The 22,882-nt window shown below is 36.3% G+C and overlaps 1 protein-coding gene across 3 annotated transcripts in view; it reads right to left on the bottom strand.

Moving 5' to 3' along the window:
- The window catches only part of Gcn5 (Gcn5 acetyltransferase), a 470,342-nt gene that overhangs the window by 176,286 nt on the left and 271,174 nt on the right, over window positions 1-22,882 (bottom strand). For all 3 annotated transcript variants that reach the window (XM_090394171.1, XM_090394172.1, XM_090394173.1), the window contains exon 12: window positions 17,838-17,911. In XM_090394171.1, coding sequence (XP_090250297.1) covers window positions 17,838-17,911 — 74 coding nt within the window. The remainder of the gene's footprint in view (window positions 1-17,837; window positions 17,912-22,882) is intronic.

Below are 22,882 nucleotides of genomic sequence, written 5' to 3'. Positions count from 1 at the left end.
CAGTATTAATAGATTTGAGAACTGGATACAGACTACCTTGATCTTCAGTGGAAAAATTTTCTTTATACTTCCTTGCTGATTGGTCACTGACATTGGCAACACAGATGTTATTTCATTCAGTTTTGAGAACACACCATTCATTGTTGTAATCAGCTTGCAGGCAATTTTTATGATCGGTCATAAACGGTGGTATTCTCTTTCCCGATTGTTGAAAGATTTTGATGTGTGAAAATGAACGATAATTCATGAAATATTTCCATGTTTAAAAATATGCCACTTGGTCACTGACATTTGCTACACAGATGTGTCATTTTCTTCAGTTTTGAGAACAGAGGATATGCCACCCATTGTTATAATCCGTTTGCAGGCAATTTTTATGACTCGTCATAAACAGTACTATTCCCTTTCCCAAATATTGAAAGGTTTTGATGTGTGCAAATTAACAATACACAGATGTTATTAGGCGTTCTGGGTCTGAGCTTTTCGACATACGAATATTATTCTCCTCAGAATATTTCTACCATAAAATATTTATTCATGAAAAATGCTTAGAAAACTAAAATGACAAATTCCAGAACTTATCGTGAAACACCTATTCACCTTCCGCAGAACACAATTTGAGAAACCCTGGCCTAGAGAATGGAAAAAATCAGTTTATACACCTTTATTGAAGAAAGGCGATGCAAGAGTGCAAAAATTACAGAACTATAGCATTGATTTCTCATGCAAGTAAAGTCTTACTTAAGATCATTCAGAAAAGACTGGAACCATTCATGAAGAGAGAAATGCCAGATGAACAGGCAGGATTTCGAAAAGGCAGAGGAGCAAGAGATCAAATTGCCAATGCGAGATGGATAATAGAAAGAGCATAGGAATATCACAAGAATGTCTACCATTGTTTCCTTGACTATAGCAAAGGCTTTTGACTCTGTAGATCATGTGAAACTGTGGAATGTGTTAAGAACAATGGGAGTCCCAGAGTATTTCATTATCCTTCTGAGAAATCTTTATTATGAACAAGAAGCTACTTCCGAACAGATCTTGGAGAAACTGAGTATTTCACAATAGGTAAAGGGGTGAGACAAGGATGCATTTTATCTCCATACCTGTTTAACTCGTACAGCGAATACATTTTAAGAATGGCAGGGCTGAAGGAGTCATCAGTTGAAATTAAAATTGGTGAAAAACATATTAATAATATGAGGTATGCAGATGATACCACCTTGCTAGCAGAATGCAAAGAAGATTTGAAAGAACTTATTATGAAAGTTAAAGAAGAAAGTGCTAAATATGGTCTTAAACTTAACTTCAAAAAGAAAAAAGTTATGGCAACATGTGAACTTAATGATTTTGAAGTAGATGGGGAGAAAATGGAAGCAGTTAACAATTTTGTGTTCCCAGGATCTCGAATTGATAAAGATGGTTATTGTACCAACGAAGTTAGAAGAAGATTATTATTCGAAAAAAAGCAATGATAAATTTAAGCAAGATCTTTAAAGATAAAGATATTAGCCTCACAACAAAAATCAGATTCGTGAAAGCAATGGTATTCCCTGTGGTGCTATATGGATGTGAAAGTTGGACCCTGAGAAAAAGTGAAAGAAGAAAGATAGATGCATTTCAATTATGGGTTTGGAGACGCTTACTAAGAATACCATGGACTGCAAAGCAAACCAATAAATCAGTGATAGACAGAATAAAGCCAGATTACTCCCTTGAAGCTATGATCATCCAGCAAAAATTGTCATACTTCGGACATATTATGCGAGCAAATGATACTCTGGAGAAGATGATGATGCTTGCTAAAGTTGATGGAAGCAGGAGAAGAGGAAGACCAAGAATTAGATGGGTGGATGGAGTTAAAGAAGCAATTGGAGTGCGCTTGGAGGTTCTGAAAGACATGGTCAGGGACAGATCGGAATGGAGAGTGTATGTTCATGGAGTCGCCAGGAGTCGGAAACGACTCGATGGATCTTAACACAATACTTATTAGGGTTAAGTCCCTAACCCCTATAACTCTATTGATTTAATGTATCAACTTACGTCCTGCCAGATGGAACAGAACCTGGATGTAAGTCAAGGGATAACTGTGTTTCATTCTATCCACCTCTGCTTCACACCGTAGGAAAGAACTTTCTCACAGTTGATGAAAATGACCATGAAATAATCACTTGAGTAGTGACTGCCATACGAGGACTTCTATGAGAAAGGGATATGTGAGTATGTTGAACTCTAAGGCTGATGGTATGAAACCTCAGGAAACAGTGTACAGCTATATATGGAATGAAGAATTAGAAAGAAAGAAGCTCAGTATTAATTGTGTCTACTCAAGAACTATCTTAACAGAGGCAATGTCTGGATGTATTCTTACATTAAGAAATTAAATAACATAGGTGTGAAATGGATGAACAGGATAATGAAGCACAAGTGAGTGTTAATAATCAGTTGTAAGAGGAGTACAATGAGAAATAAAGGCAGGCCAGAAGAGTAACTAGCCTATAAGAAAGTAGCCAAAGTGAGGCATGAGCAACAGTTTTTTTTTTTTTTTGGGGGGGGGGGGGATATGATATTCTAGAAGCTACGATTGCATAGCTGAAGTAGAGTATATTGTTAATAAGATTTCGTGTTAGATTCTTTGCCTCTGTATAATAGTCTGGGAAGGTCTCCTTGGATAAGAATCCCTTCTATCCTAAGATATTGGCTGGTGCAGCGTATCAAATAAATTTGCCAGTGTCTGATCAGGAGACAATCTCAGACAGTAATCATTAAGGGTTTGCTCCTAACTAAGAAAGAACCTTTATCAGTTAAGAGATACATGTGAATAATCTAGGAATTGGCCAGAATTTTAGACCGCCTTTCTACATAGTGCATGATAGGCAATGATTGATTTAGATCTTGAGGTTAGTTAAGATAGAAAAATATATTAAAATCTTAAGTGTAGCAAGGCAAAGATAAAAGTAAAAATAAAGTAATATAAAGAAAGTAGTGACATAACAGAACCTAGGCAATCGCTTAGGAGGCGCTAAGCTTCAGGGCACCAAATTTTGTTACATAGTTCGGGGAAAAATATATAGAGACAATGTATAGGGGCACCTAAATTTTCTTTAGGTGGCCCTAGAAATTTTCTCGGATGGGCCCTGCTTGAGTGTAGTATGACGGAAGGAGGAGGGATACTAATTGAGTGAGCAGGAGGTATATGAGGATGTGAGTAACATTTATGTTAATAAGGCTATATAACTGGATGATATATCACCACATATTTTGAAGGAATGTTCCAGGGAATTAACATCTTTGATGTTTTTTTTTTTTTTAAAACATAAGACTTAAATTGGGCTAAAGTTCCAAAGGAGTGTGGAAAGAAGACAAAATTTTTCTGTTTCATAAGGAAAGTGATAAGACAAAGAGTTTGCATTATAGATCAACTTGTTCATCCCAAGTTGTTCTTACATTATTAGAGAAATCAGTGAAGACTAAGATTGACAATAGCAGCATTCTCTTTGATGGACAGCACTGGTTTGCTAAAGGAAGATCATTCTTTAGCAATCTACGTACTGATAATAAATAACAATAATGTAACAAATGCACTGAACAAGACAGATGAACAATGTTATATTTAGATTTTGCAAAGGACTTTGACAGAATGCTGAATGATGAACTTGTAATTAAGTTGGAGAAGATGGGGTGGGATAGCAGATTAGTGTGCTAAATTGGAGACTGCCTAACTGATAGGAATCAATAAGTTGGCAATGGGGGGATGCAATATCCCATAGAGGAAATTCACTGGTAGTGTACCTTAAGGGTTTATTTTGGGACTGCTACACTTAAAGTTGTATGCTAATGATATGCATTGCTGATAGGACTGTTTTACCACAGTGAAGAAATTTAATGTGCTGTTTGTGTTTGTCTTTTCTTGTTGGAATGGTGTCCTGTTTCCCTTATTAGGGAAGTTTGCAGGTACACTGAATTTTGTAATGTGGGCAAGGTAGGAAAGGGGATGTTTGGATGAAGTGAGTATACTTTTTAATTTTGCAGGAGGTTAGAAAGTTGCCTTATTTATGTAGTGTTCTGTCTATTTTATTTTATTTTTTTTTTTTTTTCTGATATTCCCCTGATGTATAGTATGGTTATGGCATTCTTGTAATCGTTTTTTTTGCTTTTCGTAGTATTATGATGGATGATATTGTGAACTTTTTTTTTTTTCTTTTTGTTGTAGCAATTTTTTATGAACATTTGGCATTAGTGTTCTATGTTTGTGGGTGCTGATGACTCCTCATTTTTGTGTTGGGTGGTGGTATGAATTTTTGAGTATGTATTGACCTGTGTGTGGGGGGGGGGGGGGGAGGGGGAGGGTTGCAGTAGACCATGAAGGAAAGGGCACCTGAAGGAAACGTGTAACAAGTTTGTCCAGAAAAGGAAGAGAGTTATTGTTTTCAATCTTGATAGTAAATCAGATATATTTATGTTGTTTGTTCAAGTGACAATAATGTATTTAATATTTAATGGCTGAGGGACCAAACAGTGAATATACTGTCAGCATATCTGAGTCAGACTTTGAACTTTAGGCTTGTGAATTTAGAGATCGTTGCTCGAAGTCTTCCATGCAAAAAACAGCTATACCTGAATAAACAACACAAACGTATCCAATTTACCATCAAGATTGAAAACAATAACTCACTTCTCTTTCTAGACACACTTGTCATATCTTCCCTCAGGCAGCCTTTCTTTCAAGGTCTACCTCAAACCTCCATACACAGGCCAATACATACAAAAAATAAAAAATTCATACCACCACCCAACACTAAAACTAGGGATCGTCAGCATCCTCAAACATAGAACACTAATAATTTGGTCCAATGAGCAAGTACTGAAGAAGGAATTTGAAATTATTAGCCAAACATTCAAAAAAAATGGCTACAACAAAAAAGCAGTTCACAGTATCCTCCATAATAACACCACGAAAAACAAAAAAGATTACAAGAATGCCATAACCATACCATGCATTACAGAAATATCAGAAAAAAAAAAAAATAGACAGAATGCTACATAAATACAACATTAAGGCAGCTTTCAGACATCCTGGAAATTAAAAAGTATACTCAGCTCATCCAAAGATCCACTTCCCTACATTGACCACCTGGGAGTTCCCAAAATTCAGTGTACCAGCAACCAACCCTAGGGGAAGCAGGACACCATTCCATCAAAAAAAGACGAAAACAAACAGCACATTAAATTCCTTCACTATGGTAAAACAGGCCTATCAGGCCATGCACTTCAAATAGGTTACTAAATTGAATAGAAAGGCACCAAGCCCCAACACTGCACTGAAACCTGGCTTGAAAGAAAATTCAAGGAAGCTTTTGAGATACTGAAACATCATCTTAATCTCAACAAGAATGATACATTAGTAATTCCAAGAATCTAGAGGGGGGGGGGGGCCTTCTACAACTGATGTTACATCCAGAATATGATGGCAGAACCCTAACACGAGAAAACTTTAAGAGGATGTTAGAGATGTGTTTAATGTAGTTCCACTATAATTTTTTTTAATCATTAGACTTTTATTATGTATATAAAATTATTTTATGTTTCTTAATTGATTTTCATCATCATCATCAAATTCCTGACATGTATCCTCAAGGGGTATACAGGATATGATAGCACAACATGAAAAATTTACATCATTACTAACTTCCTATCTACAATTTTTCTCCAAATCAACCTGTTACCTGTCAAAACTCCAACATTATCAGATCTTATATTTCTATCTTCTACGGCACTTTTTATCATATCAATCCATATATCTTGGTCTTCCTCTGGGTCTTTTTCCTGCCAACCTGGCAGAGAACTTATTTTGCTAATCTTTCCCCTCCCATTCTGTTTAAGTGACCATAACCATACAACGCGAGATTACCTCTGCTAAGGCATTCATTCCTGGATACTGACAATGTCAAGTTCTTTCCAAATATCCTCATTTTTAACATGATATTGTCATTGATGCTATCAGTTCATGCCCCTAATCTTTCTCGGGACTCTCATATCTGTGGTATCTAGACTTTTGGTCATTTTATTTCTAACCCAGTTCCTAGATCCAAGGCTTGAAATGTAGAAAGGCAGCAGGAGTAGATGATATTCGACAAGAAATGCTGAAGTATGGTGGTATAAGAGTCTTACAGTGGCTGCACTGCATAATTCAGAAAGCCTGGAGAGAGAGAGAGAGAGAGAGGGAGAGAGGGACGAATTCCCGATGATTGGAGTAGAGCTCTCATAGTACCCATATATAAAAAGGGAAATAAAACTGAATGTGAAAATTACAGAGGTATTTCCCTACTGAGTGTTCCTGGCAAGCTCTATGCAAGTATACTTGAGAAATGGTTGAGAAGAATTGTGGAAGAAAAGCTTGGTGAAGAACAAGCTGGATTCAGGCTAAATAGAAGCTGTCAGGATCAGATCTTCACTTTACAACAAATAGTCGAGAAAGCATGGGAATATAACAAAGATCTGTATTTAAGTTTTGTCTATTTGGAAAAGGCATATGACAAGGTGCCAAGAGAGAAGCTATTCAATAGGCTACAGTTATATGGTGTCAATGGCGCATAATATCAAGCAATACATAGTCTTTATTTGAGTTGTAAGTCAGCAGTTAGAATTGAAGGAAGTACAGGAAGATGGTTTAATGTTAAATCTGGCGTGAGACAAGGATGTACATTATCCAGTCTGTTATTCATTATCTATATGGATCACATTATGAAGGAAAGTGGTATTAAGCATGATATCAAAATTGAAGATGTTAATGTCAACTCTTTGCTTTATGCAGATGATGTTGTACTTCTAAATAAATCCACTACAAGTCTGCAAGATTCTCTGACTAAATTGAATAACTGTTGTAATAGATATGGTATGAAGATCAGCAATAAAAAGATAAAGACAATGAAAATAGGCAGAATCATTGAAAATGTCAACTGTGTTGTGAATGGAGAACCTGTGGAAGTAAAACATTTCAGCTACTTAGGCATTAACTAATTTCTCTCTTATTCCATATGAATTTATTCATATGGAATAAGAGAGAAATTAGTCGGAACACTAAATTAGCTGTATACAAGAGAGTGTTCAAACCAGTTTTAACTTATGGATCTGAGAGCTGGGTCAGAAGTAAAACACTTGACCAAAGACTAGAGACCGCAGATATGAGAGTCCTGAGAAAGATTAGAGGCGTGAACAGATGGCATCAATGGCAGTATCATATTAAAAACGAGAATATTAGGAAAGAACTTGACATTGTTAGCATCCAGTAATGCGTTAGCAGAGCTAATCTCAGGTGGTATGGTCACTTAAACAAGGAAAGATTAGCAGAATAAGTGTTCTCTGCCAGGTTGGCAGCAAAACAACCCAGAGGAAGACCAAGATATGGGTGGACTGATACTGTACAAAGTTCCTTAGACGATAGAAATATAAGATCTGATAATGTTGGAGTCTTGACAAGTAACAGACTGATTTGGAGGAAAATTGTAGATAGGAAGTTAGTAATGATGTAATTTTTTTCATGTAGTAGTATCATATCCTGTACACATCTCGAGGGTACATGGCAGGAATTTGATGATGATGATAATAATTTAGTGTTTTGACTAATTTCTCTGTTATTCCATATAAATATTTTCAGTTGACTTCCTACATACCATCTTTGTTGACTCTGTTGTCTATTTCCATGTTTAATTTATCATCTTCACTAAAAATTGTACTGAAATGTTTCATTTGTTCTATAGGTTCGCCATTCACAATGCAGTTGATATTTTCAATTCTTCTGCCTCTTTTCATTGTCTTTGTCTTGTTATTGGTGACCTTCATACCATATTACAACAGTTACTCAACTTAGTCAGAGAAGTTTGCAGACTTGTACGGGATTCATTTAGAAGTATAACATCATCAGCATAAAGCAAAGAGCTTACATTAACATCTACAAATTTGATATCAGGTTTAATACCACTTTATTTCATAATGTGATCCATAGAGATGATGAATAATGGAGGGGATAATGTGCCTCCTTGCGTGACACCAGATTTAACATCAACCTATTTTAATATACTTCCTTCAATTCTAACTGCTGACTTACAACTCAAATAAAGATTAAGCATTGCTTGATATAATTCCCCATTCACACCATAAAACCACACCTTTTGAATAGCTTTTCTCTTTGCGCCTAGTCATATAGCTTTTCCAGATCTACAAAACTTAAATAGAGATCTTTATTATATTTGCATGATTTCTCAACTATCTGTCATAAATTGAAAATCTGATCCTGACAGCCTCTATTTGGAATGAATCCAGCTTGTTCTTCACCAAGCTTTTCTTCCACAATTCTTCTCAACCTGGCAAGATCTGTGCAAGATTCTCAAGTATACTTGCACAGATCTTGCCAGGAACACTCAGTACGGAAATACCTCTGTAATTCTCACATTCAGTTTTATTTTCCTTTTTATATAATGGTACTATGAGAGCTCTACTGCAATCATCTGGAATTTGGCCTTCTGAACCATGCAATGCAGCCACTGTAAGACTTTTATGCCACTATACTTGAGCATTTCAAGTATATGAGAATTTCAAGTATGGATATGAATTTCTGACTGAATGTTTGTTGAGGGTTTTTTTACCACTGATTGTTTCATTTAGCAATTTTTCAAAGTAATTACTCCATACTTCAAGGATATCTTTTTCTTCAGTTTTCATGTCACCTTTATCATCTCTAATTCTTTTACAGCACTCTTTCCTCCATTTCTGAGCTTCTTCAACAACCTCCAGAATATCTTGCAACCTTCTTGATATTTATTTTCTATGTTTTTACCAAAGTATTCCCATGACTTTTGTTTAGTTAGTTTTACACAGTATTTAGCTTTCTTACATTTGTCTCTGTATTCTTTAAGAGCACAAGAATACGAGGCTAATCTTCTTGAATGGCAGTCAGTCTCAAGTAGAGTAATGTGGGCAAATATGAGAATGGGGAACTGGACAATGAGACTTATTTGTGCCTATGGTCCCACAGAAGGTTCTACTAAGGTAGAAGTGGAGGAATTTTTTGATGCTTTAGAAAAAGCAACTGACACAATGAAAAAGGAAAAGTTGATCCTTGTTGGAGATCTAAATGGCAGAGTAGGAAATGATTGTGAGACATACAAAAATATTTTGGGAAAATTTGGAGAAAAGAGCAAAGCTAATAATAATGGCAAATATCTGTTGGATTTCCGCTCAGGACATGGACTGGTTATTACTAACGCCATGTTCCAACATAAAAATGTGCACAAATTCACATGGAGAGAAGAGGCAAGGAATAAAAAAAGTCTCATTGACTATTTTATTGTTGATAGTGATGTTTTCTCCCTAGTGCAGGACACCAGAGTGTACAGAGGATTTGAAATTGGAAGTGATCACTATTTAGTCTTGAGCAGGATAAAATTGAATTTCATAATGAAAAGAATAACATGTAAGAAAGTTTTAAAGCGAATAAAAGTTGAGCAGCTCTCACATATGAACTGTAGACTAAAATACACAAAGATTATTGAAAAAAAAAATGAAAGAGTTTGAGAACAGGAATCAAACCTTGGAGATTCAGTGGCAAACTCTGAAGAAAACATTGATTGATTCTGCCAGAGAGGCATGTGGTGAGGTTGTTCTGCAAGGATAAAAAAATCAGAACTCCCTGGTGCACACAGGAAGTTAAAGAGGCAGTGAAGGAAAAGAAAAAAGTATATCAAAAGTTCCTGTCAAATAAGTCAGCTTGTGATCTTAGAGAATATAGAGACAAATGCAAGAATGCTAAACACTGTGTAAAACTAGCTAAACAAAAGTCATGGGAGGACTTTGGCAAGACCATAGAAAATAAATATCAAGACGATGGCAAAATATTCTGGAGGTTGTTGAAGAAGCTTAGGAATGAAGGAAAGAGTACTGTAAAAGGAGTTAGAGATGATAAAGGTGACATGAAAACAGGAGAAAAAGATATCCTTGAAGTATGGAGTAATTACTTTGAAAAACTGCTAAATGAAACAAGCAGTGATGACAGCACAGTGGTAAAAAACACTGCCCAAGCATGCAGTCAGGAATACATATCCATACTTGAAGTAGAAAAAGCCATCAAAGTCTTGAAATGTGGAAAGGCAGCAGGAATAGATGATATTCGACAAGAAATGCTGAAGTATGGTGGTATAAGAGTTTTACAGTGGCTGCACTGCATAGTTCAGAAAGTCTGGACAGAGGGACGAATTCCCGATGATTGGAGTAGAGCTCTCATAGTACCCATATAATAAAAGAGAAAAAAACTGAATGTGAGAATTATAGAGGTATTTCCCTACTGAGTGTTCTTGGCAAGATCTATGGAAGTATACCTGAGAAACGGTTGAGAAGAATTGTGGAAGAAAAGCTTGGTGAAGAACAAGCTGATTTCAGGCTAAATAGAGGCTGTCAGGATCAGATCTTCACTTTACAGCAAATAGTCGAGAAAGCATGGGAATATAACAAAGATCTGTATTTAAGTTTTGTCGATTAGGAAAAGGCATATGACAAGGTGCCAAGAGAGAAGCTATTCAATACGCTGCAGTTATATGGTGTCAATGGGGCATTATATCAAGCAATACTTAGTCTTTATTTGAGCTGTAAGTCAGCAGTTAGAATTGAAGGAAGTACAGGAAGATGATTTAATGTGAAATCTGGTGTGAGACAAGGATTATCCCCTCTGTTATTCATTATCTATATGGATCACATTATGAAGGAAAGTGGTATTAGGCATGATATCAAAATTGGAGATGTTAATGTCAGTTCTTTGCTTTATGCAGACAATGTTATACTTTTAAATAAATCCACTACAAGTCTGCAAGATTCCGTGACTAAATTGAATAACTATTGTAATAGATATGGTATGAAGGTCAGCAATAAGAATACAAAGACAATGAAAATATGCAGAATCATTGAAAATGTCAACTGTGTTGTGAATGGAGAACCTGTGGAACAAGTAAAACATTTCAGCTACTTAGGCACGATTTTTACTGAAGATGGTAAATTAAATATAGAAATAGACAACAGAATCAACAAAGCTGGTATGGTGGGAAGTCAATTGAATAAATTCATATGGAATAAGAGAGAAATTAGTCAAAACACTAAATTAGCTGTATACAAGACAGTGTTCAAACCAGTTTTAACTTATGGATCTGAGAGCTGGGTCAGAAGTAAAACACTTGACCAAAGACTAGAGACCGCAGATATGAGAGTCCTGAGAAAGATTATAGGCATGAACAGATGGCATCAATGGCAATATCATATTAAAAACGAGGATATTAGGAACTTAGGATATTAAGAACTTGAATTAATATTAAGAATATTAAGATATTAGGATATTAAGAACTTGACATTGTCAGTATCCAGGAATGCATTAGCAGAGCTAATCTCAGGTGGTATGGTCACTTAAACAGAATGGGCCAGGAAAGATTAGCAAAACAAGTGTTCTTTACCAGGTTGGCAGGAAAACGACCCAGGAAGACCAAGATATAGGTGGACTGATACGGTACAAATTGCCTTAGACGACAGAAATATAAGATCTGATAATGTTGGAGTCTTGACAAGTAACAGACTGATTTGGAGGAAAATTGTAGATAGGAAGTTAGTAATGATGTAGTTTTTTTTATGTAGTACTATCATATCCTGTACACCCCTTGAGGGCACATGGCAGGAATTTGATGATGATAATGATGCTGGAACTATATGCTATTAACTTTTGATATTCTTTCTTCTTTTCTTTTACTGCATCTTTAACTTCCTGTGTCTACCATAGAATACTGATTTTTCTATCCTTGCATACAACCTCATCACATGCCTCTGGCTGATCGATCAATGTTTTCTTCAGTATTTGCCACTGAACCTCCAAGGTTTAATTCTTGTTTTCAAACTGTTTAATTTTGTTTTGAGTAATATTTGTGTATTTTGTTCTACAGTTCACATCTGAGAGCTGCTCAAGTTTTATTTGCTTTAAAACTGTCTTACATGTTTCTTCTTTTCAATATGAAATTCAATTTTATCCTGCTCGAGACTAAATGGTGATCACTTCCAATTTCAAATTCTCTGTACACTCTAGTGTCCCGCACCAGTGAGAAAACATGATTATCAACAATAACATAGTTAATGAGACTTTTCTTATTCCTTGCCTCTTCTCTCCATGTGAATTTGTGCACATGTTTATGCTGGAACATTGTGTTAGTAATAACTAGCTCTTTTCTCCAAATTTTCCCAAAATATTTTTGTATGTCTGACAATCATTTCCTACTCTGCTATTTAGATCCCCAACAAGGATCAACTTTTTATTTTTCATTGTGTCAGTTGCTTTCTCTAAAAACTTCAAAAAATTCCTCCACTTCTACCTTAGTAGAACCTTCTGTGGGACTATAGGCACATATAAGTCTCAATGTCCAGTTCCCCATTCTCATAATTGCCTACATCACTCTACTTGATATTGGCTGCCATTGAAATAGATTAACCTCATATTTAGTGTTGAATACTATTGCTACTCCTTCTTTTCCTTGATTGCCACTGCACCTAAATATAACATTTTGTATTCAGGAAATGGCAATTAAGGAAAAGAAGGAGTTTGATATATATATATATATATATATATATATATTGTAATTTTTTTTTCCCACCAGAATTCAGGCTAGTGTGAACGATTAACAAAGCATTTGAATTTTACTTGCCTTAGTGTCTTGTAGGTTGTGTCCTGTGCATATATATGTTTTTCTAATGATGATCTCAATATAAAGGTTGAAACATTGAGTATTATTTGCTTAATTGTAAATAAAGTAATCACTCCAACATAAGTGTTTTACCTCCATAAATTCTAGACAATGAATGCTGATGACCATGCAACCTTGAAAGAAAGAAAGAATGTCTTTTGTTATATTTACTGACATTTCTTTCATCTCCTGTTGTGATACCATTTGTTAGGAAATTCAGTTTGCTATAGTGATCGTTTTCTGCTTCTAATGATTAACTGTGAGCTTAAATTGGTTCTATGGAACTTAGATCGGGACATGTCCATCGTGCATTACTCTGCATCTCTGCTGTTCTGAAGGTACTTTTATTATTTTTTTTTTTTTTGAACAAGATGAATGGTAAAAGAAAGTTTGTTCCATCTAGGATGAAAAACTTCATATTTTATGTAATTTCTACATAATTTGCTTTTCTTCATTAAAAGAAAGCCCATCCATTTCTTGAGAAGTAACTCTTCTTTTCCTCTCGATTCTCCCCACAAAAGGATGATTAGTACCATAGATGGGCTATGGATTATATAACTTGGGAATCCAGATCTAGGGACCAAACATATGACTTTGTTGTACTACCAGCTACAAATTACCAATTAGAGTTGAGAGGCTTATACGCTGGTTAGACATGATAACTAATATTTAAGGAATTGACAGCGTATACTAGAAATATAGATTAAATAAACTTTAATATATACATTCCGATATTTCGGCGAATGTCACGTTGCCATCTTCTTGGGAACTTACTAAAAGACACGTGCACACAAGTACTAATAACAGCAAATGAGACTGAAGCTAGGAAGCTAGCGTTTCCTAAAGTCCTGATGGTGCCCCCTGGCGGGCTATATTGGTAGTTCTTGGCCTTTGGGCTGAAGTTCTTCTGATAAAAGTTTCCCAAATTTGGGGCAGTTTCATGCATCCAAATTTGTTGAGGTTTGGCATGTTCCTAAGGGCCGAGGCTGATTCCATGAATAGTCTTTCATACTTGAACTTGCTGCGGTGTATTACTGTGGCTTTCTTCCATCTTATTCTGTGGCGTGTATCCAGAGCGTGGTCTGCAAGCCCAGAGTGGCTGTACTGGTAAAATCGGATGTAATCCTTGTGTTCTGAGATTCTGATATTTGCTGTCCTGCCTGTTTGGCCAAAGTAGGACAGTTTACAGCTGCAAGGGACCTGGTATACACCAGGTAGGTCTAGGGGGAGTGGTTGGTCTTTGGTGGAGCGGATAAGGGATGCCAGTTTTCTATGTGGTCTGTAACAAGTGGTCAAGTCATGTTTTTTTAGGATTTTTTTGATTTTTTCCGAGGTGCCTCTGATGTAGGGAATCGTGATAGATTTAGAGTAATCTTTTTTGTGAAGGGGAGGGGGTGGTGGGTTGTGGATAACTGGGTTAAGTATTTTTTGGATTTTTTGGAGGGGGTAGCCGTTGGCTGAGAAAGTGTCACGGATGTGATTTAGTTCAGTGGTTAGGGCTTGATCATTAGAACAGATTATTTTTGCCCTGTTGAATAATGTTTTAATAACTCCATATTGTTGTGAGGGGGGGGTGGTGGGATTGTTGGTGAATGTATCTGCCTGTATGGGTGGGTTTTCTATAAACTGAGAAAACCAAGGTTCCATCAGGTTGGCGGGTGACTAGTGTGTCTAGGAAGGGGAGGTTATTGTTTTCCTCTTTTTCCATGGTGAATTTGATTCTAGGGTGTTGGTTGTTCAAGTGTGTTAGGAAGGAGAGGAGTGAATCCGGGCCATGTGGCCAAATAGCGAAAACATCATCAACGTAGCGAAGCCATATGGTAGGTTTTTGTGGGGCTGAGTTTAAGGCTTTCTCTTCAAACATCTCCATGAAGAAGTTGGCCAAGGGTGGGGAAAGTGGTGAACCCATGGCTGTCCCCTCTATCTGTTTGTAGAATTTTTCCTGCCAAACGAAATAGCCTGAGTTCATTGTAAACTGAAATAGGGCTGAGATATCGGGAGGAAATTTAGCTTGGATTAGCTCTAAGGTTTCTTTGAGGGGGACATTCGTGAATAGGGAGGAGACATCAAAACTGACCATTATGTCATTATGTTGGAGTGTAAGGTTTTCTATACTGGCTTTGAAGTGGGCTGAGTTTTTTATGTGTGATGGTGTATTGCCAGTATAGTGTGAGAGCGCTTTGGCTAAATGCTTGGCTAGTTTGTAAGTGGGGGAATCAATGATATCAACTATGGGACGTAATGGCACATTTTCTTTGTGTATTTTTGGGAGCCCATATATGAGGGGGGGGTCTAGAGTTATAGGGTTTTAGTGTGTTGGTAATCTCCACAGGCCAAGAAGTGACCTTCTTAAGGAGCCTATGGAGTTTTCTAATTTGTGAGTTGGTGGGATTGTAATCAATGGGGAGGTAAGTGGAACGATCTAATAATAAAGCCTTGAGCTTACCTGTGTAATCTTTAAGATTAAGTACCACAGTGGCGTTTCCCTTATCCGCTTTGGTGATCACTATTTTTTTGTTTCTTTTCAATTCTTGTAGTGACTTGCATTCACTACTGGATATGTTGGATTTTGGAGGTTTTGCTTTGTTGAGAACACAGGCTACATCCAATCTGATATCGTTGGCGATGTGGTTAGGCAGTTGGCGAATCCCGCGTTCAATTTGAATCATTAATTCCTCGGCTGGTAATTTCCTAGGAGCAATGGCTAAGTTGTGACCACGTGACAGAGCGTGGAGTGCTTCTGGCTTTAAGGTAGCTGACGATAGGTTAACAACAGTGTTGGTTTGTAGTTTGGGCGCCGAGTTCTTTGTTAATTTATCAAACTTGTTGATATGTCGGCTTCGTCTTCGTCATCTATCACGATTCCCTACATCAGAGGCACCTCGGAAAAAATCAAAAAAATCCTAAAAAAACATGACTTGACCACTTGTTACAGACCACATAGAAAACTGGCATCCCTTATCCGCTCCACCAAAGACCAACCACTCCCCCTAGACCTACCTGGTGTATACCAGGTCCCTTGCAGCTGTAAACTGTCCTACTTTGGCCAAACAGGCAGGACAGCAAATATCAGAATCTCAGAACACAAGGATTACATCCGATTTTACCAGTACAGCCACTCTGGGCTTGCAGACCACGCTCTGGATACACGCCACAGAATAAGATGGAAGAAAGCCACAGTAATACACCGCAGCAAGTTCAAGTATGAAAGACTATTCATGGAATCAGCCTCGGCCCTTAGGAACATGCCAAACCTCAACAAATTTGGATGCATGAAACTGCCCCAAATTTGGGAAACTTTTATCAGAAGAACTTCAGCCCAAAGGCCAAGAACTACCAATATAGCCCGCCAGGGGGCACCATCAGGACTTTAGGAAACGCTAGCTTCCTAGCTTCAGTCTCATTTGCTGTTATTAGTACTTGTGTGCACGTGTCTTTTAGTAAGTTCCCAAGAAGATGGCAACGTGACGTTCGCCGAAATATCGGAATGTATATATTAAATCAGTATATAATTAAATCAGTATATATTAAATCATGTATATATCCCACCATCCACCACAGAGAACTACAACAAAACAGTCACCATCCCTTACATTAAAGGCACATCCGAAAAGATCTCAAGAATTCTCATTAAACATAAACTACGCACTACATTCAGACCATGTAGCAAATTAGCCACCCTCATCCGCTCACCCAAGGACAGCATTCCTCCTTTATCACATCCAGGAGTCTACCAAGTACCCTGCTCATGCAATCAAGCCTACTACAGTCAAACAGGAAGAACTGTGAATATCCGCATCAGCGAACATAAACGATACGTCCGGAAATATCATTATGGGAAGTCGGGCCTAGCAGACCATGCTCTGGATACCCCTGCACACAGGATCAACTGGAAAAACACAAAAGTACTACACAGAAACCCATATAAATCAGAGAGATTGTTCTTAGAGGCGACAGAAGCCCTAAAACACACTCCAAATCTCAACAAATATGGCTGTATTAACTTGCCGAAGATCTGGGAGACAGTCATATTAAGGAAAAACTAGCACTTTTCTAGGACTCTAGCAATATATGATAGCGTTTTTTTTTTTTTTTTTTTTCAGATAGAGGGCACCAAAATCAGGACTCTAGTCTTTGTGTTGCTGCTACAATTTTGTTAATGTACACCATGTTGTTTTAGTCTCGCGTATTGTGACAAACAGTGTTTTTGTCCTCTGAAGATGCTGGTTATAATACCAGCGAAATATCAGCATCAAGTTAATAAATCAATTATTTACTTAGTTTCTGTGTTCTATTATACCGTTAAAATAATAAACAACATGTTCGACGAACACATAAGTCTGTCCACACGTTTAAGTCTGTCCACATGTATATATTAAAGTTTATTTAATCTATATTTCTAGTATACGCTGTCAATTCCTTAAATATTAGTTATCATACCAATTAGAGGTTTCAATAATGGGTAACAAAAATCATTCACCACTTAAGAAATAAAAAAGTTGTATAATTTCTTGGTGACTTAACTTCTGCACTTTTGTTTAAAAAATTTTGTCTTCTCCCTATGCTTTTTTTAAATTTTATTATAGTAATCTGTCTGCCTGTATATGCATTCTACTTAATAATTTCAAATACAAACTGGCACAAAAATTATTCCATATTTAAAAACTCTCTCATCAATGAAAATCAATCAAAGAGGTGAGAAAGAGCGACATGAAAAATATTTTCTATGTCGCTCTTTCTTGCCTTTTTGAAGAAACATAGCAAAATGCTCCTCTATGTCCCATTTCATTCTTGCTTCTCCCCTTCCCCTACCAAAAAGATGATTGTAATCATCATTAAGAAAAGTGTTGCAAGCAAACCAAAATGAATCAATTTTTTATGAGTAACTAATTCTTTTCCTTTTTCGTCACTGATTTTTTTTTTTCAATTTTGTATCATTTCAACATTTTGCTTAATTCTACCAGTAAAAGTGATCCAATTTACATTAAAATTGAGAGATTATGCAACAAAATTTAGTAATAATCTCAAAACTGAATTAAAATCCATATAGTCCAATTTCCATAAGTTAATTACCTCTGGACCCAGCATCTTCTGAGGATCAGTAATAGTCTGCATTACTTCAATGATGACATCTTCTGGAATATCACCTATTAAAAAAAAAAAAAGAAAGAAAAACGAGCACTCTATAACACAGGGTGTTTTAAAAATAATGACTCGATTTCAAATAATTATATTTAATAATGAAAATGTGGTACAGTTACAAAATAAATTGCCAAGTATGAAGTAAGGCCTAAAGTTTCACTCACCAGAATTACAAATGCTCAATGTGCCCTCCACCTGCTGCACGGACATCAAGCCGATAGCTTTCAAATCGGGACATTATTTTTGAAACACTCTGTATATAAGAAATCTAATATTTGGACACCTATAGTAAAGCAGTACGCTGGATAACTTGATTTCCATGTTTTCTGTATATATTTTAGCACTTTATCACTTCATTATCTAATATATCATAGAGCCTCCACAGTTCCATCAGTTTGAATCTTGTATATGACATGAAGAACTTATATCAGAACTTTTCAACAGAAAACAAGTTAGCTAATCTTATACAAAAAATAAGGGACAATAAACGTAATGCCTCCTATTTTTCAACAAAAGTTTCCATCATTCCCTATTTCAGTGAGATGCTATAGGCCATCTTCCTAAAAGTCTTTACACCAACACCAGAGCTCTTCACAAAGATCTTGTTTCAATTTTTCATCATTCATAAAATGGCATTCTCAGAGTGCATCCTTCAGAGGGCCAAATAGGTTATCAGATCTGGGATATCACATCCCCCCCCCTCTTCTAACTGTGACTACAAGCCAGGCTGGATCTTACCTTTACTCAGTGGAACAAGGGAACTGACTATGAAAAAAAAAAGAAAAAAGAAAGAGTAATGCTTGAGCACTACTCCATCACAGTGCAAACACTGTGAATAGCCCACACAGTCAACAACAAACATTCCTGGGCCTTTCATATCACTTCACAAATATATGTAGCCTTAGTTCCTAAACAGTGTTTGCTGTCTATCTCTGGACAACAAGTTTCCTTAATGGAAACTAAAATTTCAGCTTCTTCAGGCATTGCTCACCTCAGTATTCCCAACTGCTCACAGATTTTTTCTGTCTCATAGGAACACTTGCATATGTTCACTTAGATGTACCACATCACAGAACTTTTGTTCTTAGAACCTCCCATTTTGATCTTCTTTTGCTGACAATTTCCCTACCCCATTTTTTTTTTTCAAATTCATCTGCCATCTCTATTGCTCTCCTGATGACACCAAACATTCTGTAAACAATGATTTCTTCCAGGTTAACTTTCCAAAGAGTGAAATCATCAGATCCTTACAATTACATGGTGTCAATGCTGTCAATATCATCAAAACAATTCTCACTGGTAGATTTATCTATCATTTTCAGTGTGCTAAGGCTGCAGGGGAACTGGGCATATTCCAAGGCTTTCATCCAAATCTTTATCTTCCTTTGATGCTTATACCAAAGCTTAAAATAGCTGCAAGCAAATTATGAACACATCCAAAACCAATTTTTGAAAGGGTTAAAAGCAAGAAATTGACATCTTATGCAAAGGGCAGTCATACTTGCAGGTCTTTGTAATAAACAAAGTTTGTATGTTAAGTATCCCCAAGACAAGTCTACTTGTATCTAGAGGTGATTGATTTCGCATCAATTGCCTCAGTATCCCATAATGCAAAAACATGGGGGAAATTACTACCCACACCAGTTTTGACCTTTATTGAAATCTCATCAGTGAGAGGCCAGACCCAGGAAGATACCAATGTTAAATTAATGCAGAAGTCATATATTTGCAATAGACAAGTAATAAAATAGTGTGTTACCATATTAAATACACTAGATCTTCTGCAATAAAATAAACCACAGTATCTTCCTAGGTCTGGTTCCCACCAATGAGATCTCAATAAAGATCAAAACTAGTCTGGATAGTGACTCTTCCCATAATGTTTTTGGATACTAAGGTAATTGACATAAAGTGAACAAACTCTATGTATATGTAGACTATTCATGAAGATCTTCATATGCAAATTTTGCTTACGCTTGGTAAAGGAATTCATTGTCCAGTATAATATATTTTATAACCATGCAGAAAAATATTCCATAACTATTTCTGATCCAGAGTATTTAATAAGATGATGATGATACATTATTTTACTACTTGTATATGGAAAATATATGAACCCTACACTGGCATAGTATCAACCTTAGTATCCTGAAGTGACCTTGATCACTTCAGCTTGATCAAGAATTCCAACAGATGTTTGATTATGGCATGGCTTCAAATGATGTCTTATTAAGACCCTTCACCTAAGTAGGTGCTTTCTCTGCTCGGTACGTTTTGCTTGTTACTAAATGCAATCACCTATGGAGTGATCAACATTAACTAACCTAGAATGATTTTTTGGGGTCACTCATTCAGGTTCAAGCGATCTGAGAGATTGCCTGGTTTTTGGTAAAGATCCCATTACTTACAAAGTAGTCTGAGTAGTGATCCATCCCATAATACAGAGCAACAAACATGTCTGGAAGGAAGTGTACATTGCATTAGCAGATACTAAGGCAGTTGATGGTGAAGTCAACAAGATAAGATGAAATACCTCTTCTTGCCAAATTACTCTTTGCATCAAGATATTACAAATATCTTATCTTGGCCTTGGCATCCTAAAACATTAAGTTATCTCAATTGCTCAAGATATTACAGGTATCCCTTGATTAAGGCGATTAATTAATCCCTCGATGTTACTGCGTATATCAAAATTGCATTAATCAAATATAATAATCAATGGTAAGAAATTACAATTCGTCCATGATCGATTACTGTATTAATAATTCATTTCATATGGTACTCTTTTAGGAAAGATAAAAAATGAATGCAAAGTAAATGTTTAATAAATACTTGTACCTACATTAGTTACTGCAATTTTTTTATCAAACGAAATTATCAAGAGTCGTTTGAACAGTTTTAGTTTATCTCTGCTCTCCTTTTCAACTCACCATTATCATCTCTGAACAACATGCTAACCACTTTCCTAACAACACTATTATCCTTTACCTCCTGCAACAACTCTCTCTCGAATCCCTATCCATATTCCCTTTTTCACTATCTAAGTCATTTTGCCCACTACTACCACTTATTCTTATGCATGTTCTTTTCTCCTATCATATAATGGTGAGTTGAAAAGGAGAGCAGAGATAATGAATTGCAAGATGGCTAAGTTGTGTGAGGGTGTTCAGTTTGTGAATTTATGGAGTGAATATGAAGGGAAGTTGGAGTGGTTTAAGGTTGATGGATTGCATTTAAATGAAATGCTGTTAGACATTTAAAGAAACTACTGTTTACTGATTCAAGATGAAGTTAGCTAACAATCAGAGGGAGATTGTGAAGTAGGTTAATGGAAGGACAGGAGGAAGTTGATACAAGGTTGAAGATGTGATTACAGCAGGACAAAGTAATAGAATGCATAAAGGCAGAGACAATGGCAATCATAGTCAAGATCAGAGAAATGAGAGAGAGAGAGTGGTCAGTCTGAAGAGAGAGAAGTGTAGTATAGCAGCTAGAGTAGATGATAGTGTTGGTGGGATGACCTAAAAGAAAGTGGGGTGTTTATATTTGTATGTTTGTTACCATGGATGAGGAGAAAGAAGAAACTTGTAAACATAGAATATGTAGAAAATCCGTAAGAATGGAGACTGTTCCAGAGGACAGAAGTACAAGGGACTACTACCACTTATTCTTATGCATGTTCTTTTCTCCTATCATAGCATTAGTAATTTGTTTCTGTTCCACCTGGAAAACGTGTTGGTGTACCTTGTTATTCACCATACTTACCTCTAATGATGGAATTCCTGTACAACACTATACAATGTTATATTATCTCCTTAAACTTTTTTTTCATATTACTAACTTCTTCCTTCTCATTCACATCAGCCAACCTCTTCTTTAGATGTCCAGTCCTTCCAGATGCTTCATTTCATTCTTAATTTTCATCAGCTCATGTCTGAGTTCTGCTTTTCTCCATTTCCTGTACTACTCTAGCACTTTCATCTGATTTCTGATTGCTCTCAGTGATCCTAGCCCCTGTTTTGAACATTGTAACCTATCATTACATTTCTCGACATACATTGATAATGTCCTTATTTTCACACTTTCGCAAATTGTTTACGTTTTTTGATGCACATACATAAAGCAGTTCCTGTAATACATCCACCAAGAAAAATCTAGGACAGAACTTGATTATCATGCTGAAGCTTTCTGTGCTGCTGATAAGTGCTTCCTTACAGACTCCATTTTCATAATGTCAAATGCCAATGATAATGGTAAAACAAGGAGCAATAACACAAACACTGCTCAAGAACACTTGTATCCAGCACAAAAAAACATGAAGCACTATTATAAGAAAAAACACCTTATAAACTATTTAAAATGCTGTTTTATTAGTATAGTTGAAAAATACCACTATATTCATTTTCACCACTAGGGACAGAGTAGTATACAAATATCCTTCTTCTTCTAGCTTACTGAGCTTCTTCTAAGGTTCTTTGCTGCATTTTTTTTCTTTTTTCTTTTTACTTGTAATACTTCTTACTTATGTAAGAAGTATTAGATATAAGGGAACTGAGTTTGTTGCAGTATGTTGCTGCAACATACTGCAACAAGCTTAACGCGGTTTTGCTTAATGCAGCAAAATTAATTGCGGCAATCCCTTGATATATGCGGCAAGAGTTTGATTAACGCACCTTTCATCATGCGGAGCTCGCAGCTGATTTGACAGATACGTGCAAAATGTTTAATATAAATATTCTTACACAATTCAGTGTATAGCTTGGAGGTCATGAGTAGCTGTGCATTTATATGTTGCGAGTGATATTCTGTACTGTTGATCTAGGAAAGTTAAAAAAACCTACAGATAAGAAAAAAAACTGAGTCAAGATCTGAATCAAGAGATAGCACTCATCAAGAAGAATGACACCATGAGGGTTGGTGAATCATGGGACAAATTAAAATCTGCCTTCATAGAGAAATGTGCCAATACTTTGTGT

The sequence above is a fragment of the Typopeltis vanoorti genome, chromosome 6, assembly GCF_054136105.1.
Source record: "Typopeltis vanoorti isolate ZY-2024b chromosome 6, IOZ_Tvanoo_1.0, whole genome shotgun sequence".
NCBI classification, from domain to species: domain Eukaryota; kingdom Metazoa; phylum Arthropoda; class Arachnida; order Uropygi; family Thelyphonidae; genus Typopeltis; species Typopeltis vanoorti.
This window is presented reverse-complemented; position numbering and strand designations above follow the sequence as displayed.